Source organism: Macaca nemestrina, chromosome 3, assembly GCF_043159975.1.
Source record: "Macaca nemestrina isolate mMacNem1 chromosome 3, mMacNem.hap1, whole genome shotgun sequence".
NCBI classification, from domain to species: domain Eukaryota; kingdom Metazoa; phylum Chordata; class Mammalia; order Primates; family Cercopithecidae; genus Macaca; species Macaca nemestrina.
The window spans coordinates 190,561,993-190,580,038 of record NC_092127.1 but is presented as its reverse complement, the minus strand read 5'-3'; the positions used below and the strand labels follow the sequence as shown (position 1 = coordinate 190,580,038).

General features: G+C 40.2%; 1 protein-coding gene across 1 annotated transcript in view; it reads right to left on the bottom strand.

The window, feature by feature from the left end:
• Positions 1–18,046, bottom strand: part of LOC105483936 (DNA polymerase nu) — a 156,814-nt gene that overhangs the window by 107,005 nt on the left and 31,763 nt on the right. The window contains exons 5-7 of the mRNA XM_071093915.1: positions 17,532–17,725; positions 12,909–12,971; positions 11,477–11,589 (exon numbers count right to left, since the gene is read on the bottom strand). Coding sequence (XP_070950016.1) covers positions 11,477–11,589; positions 12,909–12,971; positions 17,532–17,725 — 370 coding nt within the window. The remainder of the gene's footprint in view (positions 1–11,476; positions 11,590–12,908; positions 12,972–17,531; positions 17,726–18,046) is intronic.

The following is an 18,046-nucleotide window of genomic DNA, read 5'->3' as shown; positions in this document are numbered from 1 at the left end:
AACATATGAAATAGGAAATCAAAGGGAAAAAAACAAACGAACACAGCATTAAACACTATAATTCAAGATGACTTTAGGCAGGGTGCGGTGGCTCATGCTTGTAATCCCAGCACTTTGGGAGGCCAAGGCAGGCAGATCACGAGATCAGAAGAGGCAGATCACAAGGTCAGGAGATCGAGACCATCCTGGCTAAAATGGTGAAACCCCGTCTCTACTAAAAATACAAAAAATTAGCTGGGCGTAGTAGTGTGCGCCTGTAGTCCCAGCTACTCAGGAGGCTGAGGCAGGAGAATGGTGTGAACCTGGGAGGCAGAGCTTGCAGTGAGCTGAGATCGCACCACAGCACTCCAGCCTGGGTGACAGAGCGAGATTCCATCTCAAAAAAATAATAATAATAACTTTAAACTACATAAAGACTTATACATAATCAATACAGTATAGTATTGACACAGAATAGACCTACAGATCAGTGGAGCAGAATTGAGAGTCTAGAAATAAACCCATACATCAGTGGTTGATTGATTTTCAACAAAAGTACTAAGAATGGTGTTAGACACCAACAGCGGGTTGAATTGTGGTCCTCAAAAGATAACTCCACCCAGAATCTCAGAATGAGAACTTATTTGAAATAAGGGCCTTTGCAGATATAATTATGGTAGGAATCTTGAGATGAGATCATCTTAAGTTAGGGTGAGCCCTAAATGTAATGATGGGTGTCCTTATGAGAGACAGAAAAGAAGGTGACATATAGAGACACACAGAGGGAAAAGGCCACATGAGGATGGAAGCAGAGACTGGAGGGATGTATCTACAAGTCAAGGAGTGAAAAGGACTTCCAGCCACCACTAGAAGCTAGGGAAGAGTCACAGAATGGATTTTCCCTCAGAGACTCCAGAAGGAACTGTCAACACCTTAATTTGGACTTCCAGCCTCCAGAACTGTAAGAAAATAAATTTGTTGTTTTAAGCACTCAGTTTTAAGTTACAGCAGACCTAGGACACTAATACAGACCCCTACCTCACACCATATGCAAAAATTAACAAAAAATGGATCATAAGCCTAACCTCGGAGAGAAAATGATTAAACTCGTATAATAAAAATATTAGTAAATCTTTCTGACCTTGGATTAAACAATAATTTCTTAGGTTTGACACCAAAAACACAAATGACAAAAGAAAACACAAATAAATCAGATTTCCTTAAAAAAAAAAAAAGAGTGCTTCAAAGGACATCAAGAAATTAAAAAGACAAGTCACAGATTGGGAGAAAGTATTTGCAAATTGTATATCTGACAATAAACTCATATTAGAATATAAAAATAATTATTTCAAACAAACAATAAAAAGACAACACAATTTTAAAATGGGCAAAATATTTGAACAGACATTTCTCCAAAAAAAGATATAAAAGTGGCCAATAAGCACATGAGAAGATGTCCAATATCATTAGCCATCAGTATAATACAAACCAAAACCACAAGGTGTAACACTTCACATCCACTTGGATGACTAAAATAAAGATAGACAAAAACATGTATTGGGCAAGGATGTGGGGAAATTACAATGCTACATACAGTGCTGGTTAAAATGGTGCAGACCTGTTGGAAACAAGTTTGGCAGTTCCTCAGAATGTTAAATACAGAGTACCACATGACCCAGCAATTCTACTTCTTCTAGATATATACCCAAGCAAGTTGAAAATATATCCATGCAAAGACCTGTACACCAAAGTTCATAGAAGCATTAATCATAACAGCCAAAAGTGAAAACAACTCAAATGTCCATCAGCTGATGAATGAATAAACAAAATATGAATATTATTCAGCCATAAAAAGGAATAAAGTACTGATATATGCTACAACATGAATGAACCTTTAAAACACTAGGCTAAAAACCACCAACAACAAAAAACTACATCAGGCTAAATGAAATAGGTCAGTCACAAAAGGCCACATATGGTATGATTCTATTCATGTTAAATATTCAGAATACACAACTCCAGAAACAAAAATCAGCAGATTAGTGCTTGCCAGAGTCTGAGAAAGGGGAGATGGGGAGTGGCTGCTAAGGAGTACAGGGTTTCTTTCTGGGGTGACAAAATGTTCGTAGTATGACAAAATATTCGTAGACAAAAAATGTTCTACGAACATTTGGACTTAATTTGTCATAGGTTAGGCTTATGATCCATTTTTTGTTAATTTTTGCATATGGTGTGAGGTAGGGGTCTGTATTAGTGTCCTAGGTCTGCTGTAACTTACCATAAACTGAGTGCTTAAAACAACAAATTTATTTTCTTACAGTTCTGGAGGCTGGAAGTCCAAATTAAGGACTATGACAAAAATGTTCGTAGACAAAAAAGTTCGTAGTGATATTACGTAGTGGTGATAGATGCACAGTTCTGTGATTACTTTAAAAACCCCTGAATTGTACAGTTAAAGAGTGAATTTTATGGTATGAAATTATATCTTAATAAAACTGCTATTTTTTAAAGCTATACCAAAAAGCTATTTACAACTTTTTTTTTTCTTTTTTTTTTGAGACAGTCTTGTGAGATCTCTGCTCACTGCAACCTCTGCCTCCCAGGTTCAAGTGATTCATCTGCCTCAGCCTCATGAGTAGCTGGAACTACAGGTGCACGCTACCATGCTCGGCTAATTTTCAATTTTTAGTAGAGATGGGGTTTCACCATGTTGGCCAGGCTGGTCTTAAACTCCTAACCTCAGGTGATCCACCCGTCTCGGCCTCCCAAAGTGCTGAGATTACAGACATGAGCCACTGCACCCAGCCAAAGTTTTTTTTTTTTAAAGGTACATACATATATTGGAAAACTGATCCAAAACAGCCAACACCAAGACACAGTCTAGTAAAACAACTAGACTTAAAAAAAAAAAAAAAGAAAAAAAGAAAAAGGAAAACAAAACAAACAAAAAACTTTGGGCATTCAGACAAAAAGACCAAGTCACTAATTAGGGAAACAGAATCAGATTTTCACCACACTTTCTGAAAGCACCACTTTATGCCAAAAAACAATAGTATAGCATATTTTAGAAACACAAAGAAAGATGCAAACCAGTGATCTTATATACAGCCAAACTGACCTCCAAGTACAAAGGATTCTTCAGTATGTTTTAAAGGAGATGAATAAGGTTAAGTAAAAACTCTGTCATCCTGAACATGAATTAGAATTATCAGTATGAACTCATGGTATATTTTATCTTTAAAAATACAAGCATCTTAGCCTGGTAACAAAAGTCAACCTAATAGTGAGGTTTACACCCAGTGACCAAATTCTGGTCTCTAAATGCCATTTTTACTAAAGTAATAGGGCTTCTTGAAGAAATGGTTAATTTCAGGTCTAGGGCAGGAAATGCACAAGATGACCTGGAAACATCCTACCATACCGCAAATCAAGGAAGATGCCCAGATTACTAGGTTTGTATGACAAAGACTCACCTAACTCATCAAAGATCATGTGCAATGTGTCAAAACATATCAAATATATTTAAATTCATATGCTCATAATGATACTAAAATGAAAAGACTTTTAAAATTATCACCTTTTGGTGATTCTATGAAACAATTCATTATTTTGAAAACAGGTAAATAAAGGAAAATAATCAAATTTTTATCTTGGCTTTTCCAAATGAAGTACACTTAGGGTAACCAAATAGATGATAAAGGGGGATTTCTCTTTATGTAAGTATTACAGCTAATAAATGAAGAAAGCATAATAGATCTTAAATATCACCATGTTGCAATTAAGGAACCTAGACAATGACAAGCAGTAGCTTCTAACATCACACAAAAAAAGGTAAACATCCAAACATTATATACCTCCTGACAAATATATACAACACTATGTAGTCTTGCTCTCCCAAAATCTAACCTGAATCTGATCAAGCATCTGGATCTAACTGCCAATTTACAGGAAATAGAAGAGAGCGAACATATTAAATGACAAGGAGATGTGCTCAGTAAAATCCAGACTGTGAGAAATTCTATAGGACAAACACTCTGGTTTCTTCAACAACAAAACAACTGCAAGGATGTAAGACAGAGGAAGGGAGAACATATAGATGAAAGGAGGCTTAAGAAATACAAGCACACCTGGCTGGGCGTGGTGGCCCATGCCTGTAATCCAAACACTTTGGGAGGCCGAGGCAGGCAGATCACCTGAGGTCAGGAGTTCGAGACCAGCCTGGCCAACATGGTGAAACCCGTCTCTACCAAAAATATAAAAAACTAGCCAGGCGTGGTGGCACGTGCCTGTAATCCCAGCTACTCAGGAGGCTGAGGCAGGAGAATTGCTTGAACCTGGGAGGCAGAGGTTGCAGTGAGCCAAAATTGCACCACTGAACTCTAGCCTGAACAACAGAGAAAGAAAAAAAAAAAAGAAATACAAGTTACGGGCTTTGGGCCCCAGTTAAAACAAATTGTAAAAAACAAAACAAATAAAACAAAAACAGTTATAGAACAACTAGGGAAGTGCAAACACTGACCAGATATCTAATAATAAAAAGAGATTATTGGTAATAGACTGATGTTACCAAAATGGTGGAACACAAGCAAGCTGGCTTCACTCTCCTTCACAGAAAAGCAAAAACCAATATATAACATCAAGATTATCACCAGCAATATCCCAGAACCCAAATATAAGGATGACACAGTTTCCAAGGCCACATAGAAGTGAAAAAACTCCATGCAGATAGTAAGAGAATCAGACTTTATGTCCCTTCCCCCATCTGCCAGTCACCAAACATGTAGAAAAATCTCCCTCAATTCAGTTACTAAACTGGAAAAAGTGAGACCAAGGTGGACAATCAACTTTCCCATCATCTTGGGCCCCCTGGCAGGAGAACCCTCCCTGCCACAATCCACAGGAAGCATCATGAGTGCCTGAAGGGAGAAATATCCCTGAGGAGAGCCAGAAATGGGCGGTGGTTGAGACTAGCAGACACTCTCCTCTGTACCACAGACAGAGAAGACATCAAACCAGAAAGGCTGGTCAGGAGGATCATGTTGTAGGAGGTAGATCCTACAGGTCCCCTGGGCATGAACTCCCAGCTAGCCTTCCCATACTGCGAGGTATATACCCTTAGGGACTTTCCTCACCAGGGATGGGGAGCGCTCTAAAGTTTGCTAGAGCCAAGGCACACCTGGGCTTAAGATGCCATCTAGTGCTGAAAAGGAAGCAAGGACCTAGCAAAAACGAAAAGATACTCAACAGATATATTGAAAAAAATTCTGAGCAAACATATCCAATAAAAAACCAAAACAAGCCAGAAAGAGAAGATTGGAACAAAAAACTAATCCTTCAATGCAAAGAAATAGACATACATTCACAAGAAATAACAGTAAGTGGGGAACCATGACCTCTTCAAACCAGACAAAGCAAGGAGCCAGGGACTGACCTTAACAGGATGGCGATAGGGAAGCTCTTTGATCAAGAATTCAAAACTGCAGTATTAAGGAAACTCAGTGATCTCTAAAATAACACAGAAAAACCCAGAAATTAATCAGAAAAATTTAATAGAGGTTGACATAATTTAAAAAATCAAGCAGAAATCCTAGAACTGAGAAATATATTTGCTGAACAAAAAAATTCATTAGAGGCTCTCAACAGCAGAATGGATCAAGCAGATAAAAGAATCAGTGAGTCTGAAGATAGGCTACTGGAAAAGACACAGAGGAGAAAAAAGAAAAGAAAGAAGAGAAATGAAGAACACCTATAAGATATAGAAAATTGCCTCAAAAGAGCAAATCTAAGAATTATTGGTGTTCAAGATGAAGCAGAGCAAGAGCAAGGAGTAGAAAGCTTATTCAAAAAATAATAACAGAAAACTTCCCAAATCTTTTTTTTTTTTTTTTTTAGATGGAGTCTTGCTCTGTTGCTCAGGCAGAAGTGCAATGGCTTGATCTTGGCTCATTGCAACCTCTGCCTCCTGGATTAAAAGTGATTCTCCCATCTCAGTCTCCCAAGTATCTGGGATTACAGGTATGTGCCATCATGTCTGGCTCACTTTTGAATTTTTAGTAGAGACAGGGTTTCACCATGTTGGCCAGGCTGGTCTCAAACTCCTGACCTCAAGTGATCCACCTGCCTCAGTCTCCCAAAGTGCTGGGATTATAGGCATGAGCCACTGTGCCCGGCCCAAATCTTGAGAAATATATAAATATCCAGGTACAGGAAGGCCAGAGATCCCTAAACAGATTAAACCCAAATAAAACTACCCTATAATTACCCAAATATAACTATCCTATATTTTACTACACATATAATAAGCAAACCCCCAAAGGTCAAGTACAAAGAAAGGACCCCAAAAACAGCAAGAGAAAAGAACAAATAACATATAAAGGAGCTCCAATTCATCTGGCAACAGGTTTCTCAACAGAAGGAGGGAGTGGGATAACCTATTCAAAGTGCTGAAAGAAAAGAAAACTGCCAGGCTTGGTGGCCCACACCTGTAATCCCAACACTTTGGGAGCCCAAGGCAGGAGGATTGCTTCAGGCTAGGAGTTCAACAGCAGCCAGGACAACATAGTGAGACCCCTGTCTCTACAAAATAAAAATAAAAACATTATCTGGGTGTGGTAGAACACACCTGTAGTCCCAACTACTTGGAAGGCTGATGCAGGAGGATCACTTCAGCCCAAGAATTTGAGGTTACAGTGAGCTATGATCGCACCACTGCATTCCAGCCTGGGTGACAGAGTGAGACCTCATCTCCCCACCATCCCCCACCCAATAAAAAGGAAAACAAAACAAAAGACAACTGCCAACCAAGAATTCTGTGCCCAGCAAAGCTATCCTTCAAACATGAAAAAGAAATAAAGCCCCAGACAAACAAAAACTGAGGAAATTCATCATCACCAGATATGTCTTCCAAGATATGCTAAAAGGAGTTCTTCAACCTGAAAGAAAAAAACACAAACATACAAAAAGGAAACATTTGAAGGATTGAAACCCACTAGTAAAAGTAAATACACAAACTCAGCATACTCTAACACTGTAATTGTGGTGTACAATCCACTCATAACTCCAGTGTGAAGATTAAAAGATAAATCTATAAAAAGCAGTAACAGCTATGGCAACCTGTTAAGAGATGGGCCATATAAAAACACATAAATTGAGGCAACAAAAAGTCAAAATGTGTGTAGGGGGTGGAATTAAAGTGTAGAGGTTTTTTAGTTTTTCCTTTATTTGTTTGTTTCTATTCTTTTCTTTGTAAATAAAGGTAAGTTGTCATCTGTTTAAAATAACTAGTTACAAGATTTTTTTGTAAGCCTCCTTTTTATTTGTAGTGTATATATTATCGGTTTTTGTAACCACAAAGCAAAAACCTACAATAAATACACACACACAAAAAAGCAGCAAATTAAAAAGATCCTACCAGAGAAAATCACTTAACCACAAGTAACAAAATGGCAGAAATAAGTCCTCACCTACCAATAATATTGAATGTAAATGGACTAAATGTTTCAATTAAAAGTCATGGAATGGCTGAATGGATAAGGAAATACTTATACAGATTTACATAGAATAAAAGTGAGGGAAAGCAAGAATTAACATTGCTAAAATATCAATGTTACCAGCTGGGCGCAGTGGCTCATGAGGTCAGGAGATCGAGATCATCCTGGCTAACATGGTGAAACCCCGTCCTATGAAAAATACAAAAAATTAGCCAGGCATGGTGGCAGGTGCCTGTAGTCCCAGCTACTCGGGAGGCTGAGGCAGGAGAATGGTGTGAACCTGGGAGACGGAGCTTGCAGTGAGCCAGGATCGTGCCACTGCACTCCAGCCTGGGTGACAAGGAGAGACTCCATCTTAAAAAAAAAAAAAAATCTGTGTTACCTATAGCAATCAAAGAGTCAATGAAATTTCCATCAAAATACCAATGACATTCTTCATAGAAATAGGACAAAAAGGCCAGGCGCGGTGGCTCACGCCTGTAATCCCAGGACTTTAGGAGACCAAAGTGGGCGCATCACAAGGTCAGGAGATCGAGACCATCCTGGCCAACATGGTGAAACCCTGTCTCTACTAAAAATACAAATATAGGCATGGTGGCGGGTGCCTATAGTCCCAGCTACTTGGGAGGCTGAGGCATGAGAATCGCTTGAACCCCAGGAAGTGGAGGTTGCAGTGAGCCGAAATCACACCACTGCCCTCCAGCCTGGCAACAGAGCAAGACTCCATCTCAAAAAAAAGAAAAAAGAAAAAAAAAAAGAAAAAAAAGAAATAGGACAAAAAAAGCCTAAAATCTGTATGGAACCAAACACCCTGAATAGCCAAGCAATCACAAGCAAAAATAACAAAGCTGGAGGAATCACACTACCTGACTTCAAATTATACTACAAAGCTATAGTAACCAAGGCAGCATGGTACTGACATAAAAACAGACACATAGACCAATGGAATAGAATAGAGACCCCAGAAATAAATCAACACATTTACAGACAATTCATTTTTGACAGGCTCCAAGAATATATATTGGGGAAAGGTGCTGGGAAAATCACATGCAGAAGAATGAAACTAGACTCCTATCTCTCACCATATACAAAAATCAAATCAAAATGGATTAAGGACTTAAATCTAAGAACCTGAAACTATGAAACATCTGGAAGAAAACACTGGGAAAATGCTCCAGGACATTTGTCTGGGCAATGATTTTTTTTTTTTTTTTTTTACTAAAACTTCAAAAGTATAGGCAACAAAAGCAAAAATAGACAAATGAAATTACATCAAGCAAAAGCTGTACAGCAAAGGAAACAATGGAGTGAAGAGACAACTCACAGACTGGAAGAAAATATTTGCAAACTATCCACCTGGTAGGGGATTAATAACCAGGATATAAAAGGAACTCAAACAGTTCAACAGGGGGAAACATGATTTAAAACAGGCAAAGTATTTGAATAGACATTTCTGAAAGGAAGATATACAAAAGGCCAACAATAATATTTAAAAATGCCAAATATCACTAATCATAAGAAAAACACAAGGAAAATCACAATGAGATATCACCTCACCCCAATTTAAAAGGACTTTCATCAAAAAGATAGGGAATAACAGATACTAGTGAGGATATGGAGAAAGGGGAACCCTCATACACTATTGGTAGGAAAGTAAATTAGTACAGCCACTATGGAAAACAATACGTAGGTTCCTCAAAAAATGAAATAGAGCTACCATATGATCCAGCAATCCCACTCCTGGGTATATATTCAAAAGAATCAAAATATTCAAAAGAATCAACATATCAGAGCAATATCTGCATTTCCATGTTACTGCAGCACTACTCACAATGCCAAAATAAGGAATTAACCTGAGTTAATTTATCTGTCCATCAACAGATAAATGAAGAAAATGTGGTATATTTATACAATGGAATTACTATTCAGCCATAAAAAATAATAAAATCCTGTCATTTGCAGCAACATGGATGGAACTGGAGGTCATTATGTTAAGTGAAATAAGCCAAGCACAGAAAGACAAATATCGCAGGTTCTCACTCACATGTAGGAGCTAAGAAAGCAGATCTCATGAAGGTAGAGTAGATTGGTGGTTACCAGAAGTCAGGGAGGGTAAGGGGGTGGTGGGTGGGATTAAGAGTAGTTGATTAACAGTTGCAAATATATAGTTAGGTAGAATAAAGAAGACCTGGTGTTCAGTAAATCAGTAGAGTGACTATAGTAAATAATAATCTATTGTATATTTCAAAATAGCTAGTAAAGGAAAATTCAAATGTTCCCAGTATAAAGAAAAGATAAATGTTTAAGGTGATAGATATCCCAATTATGCGGATTTGATTATTACAATTACACATTATATGAATATATCAAAATATCACAAGTCCCCCCAAAAAATGTATATCTATTATGAATCAGTAAAATTTTTAGAAGGAAAAAAAGAGAAAAAGATTATTGGCTAATTTCCTCGGGGGTGGGTAGAGATGATGGTGTTGTTTTAAAAACTGAATCTCACATTTTAGCCATACAATTGAAATATTTAGAGATGAATCACATGATGTTTGGGTTTTGCTACAAAGTATTCAGGAGGTGGCAGTTTGGAAGTATGGGGAGTTATAGAGCAAAAGATTGGCTGGAGCCAGGTGCGGTGGCTCACTTTGGGAGGCCGAGGCGGGCAGATCACAAGGTCAGGAGTTCAAGACTAGCCTGGCCAGCATGGTGAAACCCCGTCTCTAATAAAAATACAAAAATTAGCCACTCATGGTGGCGCGCACATGTAGTCCCAGCTACTCCGGAGGCTGAGGCAGGAGAATCACTTGAACCAGGGAGGTAGAGGTTGCAGTGAGCCAAGATCATGCAACTGCACTCCAGCCTGGGTGACAGAGTGAGACTCTATCTCAAAAAAAAAAAAAAAAAAAAAAAAAAAAGATTGGCTGGAAATTGATAATTATTGAAACTGGGTGATGACTACTTTTGTATATGTTAGAAATTTTTGACAATAAAAAGGGCTTTTTCCAACCTTTTATTATGAACAGTTTCAAATACACAATTTGAAAAGAATTATACAGTGAACACATATGTCCACCACCTAGATTCTACAACGAATATTTTTGCTATATTTTCTTTACCACTTATCTGTCCATCTAATTGTGTGTTTGTTTTTTTTTTCTCCTGAGACAGAGTCTCACTCTGTCCCCCAGGCTGGAGTGCAGTGGCGCAATATCAGCTCACTACAACCTCCACCTCCTGGGCTCAAGCAATTCTCCTGCCTCAGCTTCCTGAGTAGCTAGGATTACAGTCATGAGCCACCACGCCCAGCTAAGTTTTGTATTTTTAGTAGAGACGGGGTTTCACCATGTTGGCCAGGCTGGTCTCCAACTCCTGACCTCGTGATCCGCCTGCCTCAGTCTCCCAAAGTGCTGGGATTACAGGCGTAAGCCACCGCGCCCGGCCGTGTCCATCTAGTTTTTAAGAAGTTATAAAAAACTTTACTACTTTAAGCGAGGTGCAGTGGTCAGCACTTTGGGAAGCTGAGGCAGGAAGTTGGCTTGAGGCCAGCAGTTTGAGACCAACCTGGGCAACAGAGTTGGACCCCATCTCTAAAAAAATCAAAAAACTAAAATATATATGTACATTTAAAATCTTCAGTATTTTAAATAAAAGGTAGGTCCTATATTGTTTCAATGTTAATTACTCTGGACTATAGTTTAATTCTTAGAAAGTTTATAAGCTATTTGTGGTAACAACAAATCTCACTGACCATGCTACTTAAGTTAATTCTTTCCTATTTTAAATTATGAAAGTAATGTATACTTGTAAAAATTCAAATAACCTAGAAACATGGAGGAAAACTTCCTCCCCATGCCTAGGGCCCATGAAGAGGCATATCAGTGTGTGTGGCCAGGTCCCCCAGGAGTTGTGTGACATGGCTGCCCTCACCATTCTCCCATTGATAGGAGGAGTCACAGTTGAAGAGTTAAATTATAGAGAGAACAAAAAATATAACTTACCATGCTTCCAACTGCCATCATTACCAAAAAACTGCAGCACTATTCTCACAAAATCCTTAGCATTAAAACAAATAACAGGACATTTACATTTCAGTGTTTGAAATAGCACGTTCCTGGAAGATGAAAAGAAATTCACTGATTTAAACATTAACTTGGAACTTTCAACCTTGGAAAAATATTACTACTACTAGACGAATAGCTATCACTTAGACAGCACATACACACATTAACTAAAGAATTCCAAGAGGTTGGTATTATTTATTATCAGCATTTTACAGATGATGAAAGCGAGACACAGAGAGACGAGGTAAGGTACCAAAGGTCACGCAACTGTCAAGTGCTTATCCCTGGGTAACATCCCATTACCTGTAGATTAAGACCTACATCCCTGAGCAAGGTACACCTACTCTGGGCTCTTCATAGCCAGGCCCCAAGATGACTCTCTAGCCCGTTCTCCCAGAGCTCCCCTCAAACATTCTACTCTCTCATCGCACTAAATTCCCTTTCCTCCACCACCAGGCTGTGCCATGTCCTGCTCTGCTCCTGGGCCACTGCATATACTGTATTCTTTTTTTTTTTTTTTTTTTTTTTTTTTTTGAGACGGAGTCTCGCTCTGTCGCCCAGGCTGGAGTGCAATGGCCGGATCTCAGCTCACTGCAAGCTCCGCCTCCCGGGTTCATGCCATTCTCCTGCCTCAGCCTCCCGAGTAGCTGGGACTACAGGCGCCCGCCACCTCGCCCGGCTAGATTTTTGTATTTTTTTAAGTAGAGACAGGGTTTCACCGGGTTAGCCAGGATGGTCTCGATCTCCTGACCTCGTGATCCACCCGTCTCGGCCTCCCAAAGTGCTGGGATTACAGGCTTGAGCCACCGCGCCCGGCCATATACTGTATTCTTGACTACAGTTCTCTTCCCACAGTTTTCGCAAACTGTTCAAGGGCCATCTTCAGGAAGGTATGCCCTAATTCCGCAGGCAGGGGGCTGCTCCCTCTTCTGTATCTCTTCTGTGCCCCTGCCCACACATGTAGTACAGTGGGAAGCACACTTGCTCTATTATAAGGTACCTTGAACATTTGTTCTCTCCATTATACCATGAGCACTGTGAATATGGATTCACAATTGTTAAAACTGACTGAATACTTACCATGTGCCAGATACCATGCTGAACACTTCGTAGCATTGTGTGCGAAGTGATTGCTGCATTGAAACCTCATCACGATCCTATCTGGCATGCACTAGAACCATTTTACAGATGAGAAAACTTCGTCTTGAAAAGCTTAAGCAATTTGGCCAGGGTTAAATGACTAACAAATGGCAATGCTGGGATCTGAGACCGTATCTTCCTGCTGCCAGGGCCCAAACTCTAAGCTACCAAAGCCATCAATCCCTCTTTATAGTAAATGTTCATTAATACATTAATGAAGATTTCTTACCTGGCAAATTGTTGATATGCCTCCTGTTCTTGGTCCCAGAAGGTCGAGGTTCTTTGGTTAGAGCTGAGGGAGAAAGAAATCAAGAGCCTAATGAGCTTTGCACACTTAGCCAAACTGCAGTTAGATTTTGCTTGGACTTGTTCCACAGAAAGACATTTGTAGGCTTTTTGTACTTTATGTGATTTCACCTCGGTTTCCCTTGAAAAGGGTGGCCAGGATGGTAGGGAGGGTAAAGTGCCAATAACACAGCTTCAGATCTTGGCTTGGCTGGACCGGTGAGGAGGGTGTCCAAGATGGAGTAAAGAGCTTATGAAGGAGAAGAACTGGGGCCATGGAGCCCACTTCCCGTTGCTGCTCCTTCATCCTTAAAACTCAAGAGTTTCATGATAAGGTAATCTACCAACTACACTATCTTCTGCTAATAAGAGACTAATTGATTTTTATCTTTATAAAACAAACAACAAAAAGAATACCTTGTAAGCTAAATGGCAATTAGCGAGGCATGGTGGTGCATGCCTATAGTCCTAAAGTCCTAGCTACTGGGGTAAGGCTGCTGAGGAGGGACAATCACTTGAGCCCAGGAGGTTGAAGCTGCAATGAGTCGTGATCACAACCACTGCACTCCAACTTGGGCAACAAAGAGAGACTCTGGCTCTTAAAATAAAACATGTATATATGTACATGTATATACACACATACACACATATATATTTACATATATATAAGCTAGATTTGAGGCTTTCTCATCTGTAAAATGGAGTGAATAAGGTATAACATACAGAGAGAATGTGAAGGTGAAGGGACTGTGTGTATGTGAAAGGCCTTGCACAGGTCATTTAATAAATGTTATTAAACATGTTTTGTGCAAAAAAGTATGTGTATTAATTTAAATGCGATTTATTTAAATTTATTTTGAATCTCAAAGACATAATCATAGGATTGGGATTATTATTTCCAATTTATGGTACTTGAGGCAATGTATTAATTTGATTGTCCTAGAACTTATAAAAATTAAGCCTCAACATTCATTCATTCAATGATAATATTGAATAAATACTGACTAAACACTTGCTTTGTAGCATTGTTCTTAGATATTGGGGATACATTAATGAACACACTACTGAACACAAATGAAAGTCATGTATGTGGGGTTAGCAGTGGGGTACCATCTCATGTAGGGTGGTCAAGGAAGGTCTGATAAGGTAATTCTTTTTTTTTTTTTTTAGCTTAGTAATTCTTTTTTATTTATTTTAGCTTGGTAATTTTTTTTTTTTTTTTTTTTTTTTTTTAAGACAGGGCCTCACTCTGTCATCCAGGCTAGAGTGCAGTAGCGCAATCACAGCTCACTGCAGGTTCAAACTGCTGGGCTCAAGTGATCCTCCAACATCAGCCTCTGGAGTAGCTGGGACTATAGGCACACGCCACTGTACCCGGGTAATTTTGAAATTTCTTGTAGAGATGGGGTCTCACTGTGTTGCTCAGGCTAGTCTCAAACTCCAGCCTCAAGCCATCCTCCCACCTCAGCCTGAGCCACTGTTCCTAGCCAAGGTAACTCTTGAGGAAAGACATGAAGGATAAGGTAAACAAAAGCCTAGTTGGTAGAGGAAAGTTATTTACAGAAAATTTTAGCCACTAGATGTGGAAGAAACGATAGTTAGAAAAATCACCATCTTACTAGCCATAATTAAATAAGTGATTTAGATGATCCTCATCAAAGGACAAAACCATTAAGGGAAAGTTTGGGGGAGAAGTTTATAAGGAAGGGCTTGTGCTGACACCACCTGAACCCGCTGCTCCCTCTCAGCACCATGAAAACTGGGACAACCCAACTGCATCACTAAAGGAAGTCTGGAGGACACCAGTTAAGTCTGAATTTCAGAAAAATCATGAATAATTATTATCTGAAAAAAATTACATATTTTTTAGAGATGTATTCTTCTAGTATAAGTATGTCCCATGCAATATTTGGGACATAAGTATACTAAGAAATTAGTTATTTATCTGAAATTCAAATTTAGTGTCCTGTATTTTAATTTGTTAAATCTGGCCATCCAACTGCATCACAGATGGAGTGTGAAGCTTATGACTCCACCTAGGAAGTGCTGCGCAAAACAAGTTGGACCCAAATAATCAAGCATTTAGAGCTAACTCCAGTTTACAGAAAATATGGAGGAGAGAGAACAAGTTAAAGAACTTCATGATGAGGCAAACAAACGAATCCAGGACATGGGACCTCCTCCAAGACAGGGAGAGGGGCTGAGGGATGCTCCAGATTAGAAAAAAATAGAGACATGGCCACCCAATGCTATGTCCTGATCCCAACAAGTCAACTGTAGAAGGACATTTTTGAGACAATCAGGTAGCTTCAAATTTGGACTGGATATACAACTTGTTAAGTTTTAAAATGGCACTGTGGCTCTGTAAAAACAAAACAAAACAAAGCCCATAGTTTTTAGAGTCATGAGAGGGCAAAACAATAGGTTGGGATTTTCTTTAACCTCAGTCCTCTCCCCCTGCCCCAGGAAACGGACAGATGAAGGAAGTAAGGAAAAACCTTTGATAATGTTGGCCTGGGTGGATGCGTATACTACTCTGTACTTTTGTGTTTTCATAGTTTACTTTTTGTTTGTTCAGAGAAAAACATAAAGGAATGTGGCAGCAAACCATGCAGTTATTTGGGAGAATGCTGCAGGGAAGGATGGTGGCACCAGGCCCTTGGGCAGAGGCGCGTAACACATGGTCAGGAACAGCAAGGAGGTGGGAGTGCACTGAAAGGCCGGGAGAGAGGAGGGGTGAGGCTGAAGACAGTGGAGGGGCCAGAGTAAGCAGACCTTGAGGGCAAGGGCCTTCACAGGTCCTGTGGCTTTTCTACACTTGATCTTAGCCAGAAGGCCTAAAAGCAGTGATTTTGGGTTTTCCTCAGAGTGAAGCAGGAGTTGTTTGAGGGTTTGGGGCAGGGAAGTGATGTGACCTGATTTGTGCTTTAACAGGCCAGCTCTGGGTGCTGCACAGAAAACAGACTGAAGAGGCAGGTGGAAGCAGGAGTCCAGTGTGGAAGTTCTTGTGATCCAGTAGGAGGTAACAACCTGTGCCGAGTAACAGCAACACAGTGGATAAGCAGAGGGCAGATTCTAGCTACACTTAAAGGCAGAGCCAATAGGACTTGCTGAGAGCTTGATATGGTTTGTGGAAAGTAGAGAGAAGTCAGAGTTAACCCCAGGACTTTTTGCCTAAGCTCATGGAGGGCTGACACTGACTAAAGACAGCCAGGCCACAGGAGGCAGGGTCCAGGGAAGACAGGAGTTCAGTCTGGACATGTTTGCCTAAAATGACCACTAGATGTCCAAGTGCAAAACGTCAACTAGATTCAGAAACATCATCTAGATATTAGGGCTCTGTCCTCACAAGGGATCTCCATACACTAGACCTGACCAGTTGTTCTTTAAAGAGAAAATTACATAAAAAGAAAATGAAGGGTTCTTTTGGGAGCTGAAAGCTATGTTTGTCACACATTGTCCCCTTCTCCCCAAAAGTTACCTAAAATCACCCAGAGCCCAGTGAGCCTGTATGAAGCATGGAAAGGCTAGTAATGGGGCCCAGCTTCCTCCGGAGCTGGCTTGATCTTCCAGGGTGGCTAACTGGCCTTAAATCAGAGGGCTGGGGCCGGGTGCGGTGGCTCAAGCCTGTAATCCCAGCACTTTGGGAGGCCAAGACGGGCGGATCACGAGGTCAGGAGATCGAGACCATCCTGGCTAACACGGTGAAACCCCATCTCTACTAAAAAAGTACAAAAAACTAGCCGGGCGAGGTGGGGAGCACCTGTAGTCCCAGCCACTCGGGAGGCTGAGGCAGGAGAATGGCGTAAACCTGGGAGGCGGAGCTTGCAGTGAGCAGGGATCCGGCCACCGCACTCCAGCCTGGGTGACAGAGCAAGACTCCGTCTCAAAAAAAAAAAAAAAAAAAATCAGAGGGCTGGGAAGGTAGTGGATACCTCCATTTGAGGCAGAAGCCCAAGTCATGTGTATAACCTAAGCAAAGAAACAGTGAGGAAGAGTACAAGATCCATCCCAGAAAGGGTTTTTCAGAATCCAGAAGGGGCGGCAGGAGGAACCCTGCCTGCTCTAAAATTCTGTGACTCTAAGAGGGCCAGTCCAAAGAGGTGAGACAGGTCTTGCCTCTTTCCACAGACATAGAGCTTTGAAACTAGTCCCATCCTTGGTGGTATTAAGGACAATTTATTGTTTGCAGGCAGTGATAACTTTGTTTTCTAATGCTGTGAATGAATGAACAAGTATGATAAGGAAAATCATCTGGGACTCTGCCAGTGACAGGGGATTTTCAGGGTCTGGGGTTGATGCTTTTCTCTCTAGCTTCTCATTGTGAAGTTGCTTCAAGTCCTGGAGCAGGCTGCTCCCACAGAACGGAACTCCATTCCGGATACTCTCTGGGAGAGAGAGGGCCAGTATTTGTAGAGATTTCTATCACTTGGATCCATTTTATTTTCATGTGCCCACACAAAACTTCTAAAAGTTTAAACAATTAAAACTGGACCTTGAAAAACTTTCCATTAGTATAAAGCAGGCATGTAAGTAGGGTGTGAGTCCATGAGTGAAGATTTTTTACCGGGCAAATTGTCGATGTGCCTCCTGTTCTCGGTCCCAGATAGCAGAGTGCTCTATTTGAATGTAGATGCATGGATCATTCGACACAAAGCCCTCCAGGACAGGACCACAGGCCGGGGCATCTGGACAACCATGGCCACCCTCTGCTTGGCGCTTGAGTAACATCACAATTCCTCTAACAGAGGAAATGGGGGTCTGTGGAAACACAACAAAATAAATTAAACCTAGACAATATATCTGTTGTAGAAAGATACACATTTTAAAATTAAGCAGAGAGAACAAGAAAAGGCCTAAAATTAAACTTGAAAATGAATGGCTTTTTTAATGACAATTGAGGCCAAAAGCCGAATCCATGACTTTACACTCCAAATCTGGTGTCTACCCTCTCCAACATCATGACGGAAGTCTTATCCAGGGCAATATGAAAGGAGAAAGGAATAAAAGGCATACACATCAGAAAGGAAGCATCATACTTTCCCTATTAACAGATGGCATGAATGTCTGTGTAGAAAATCT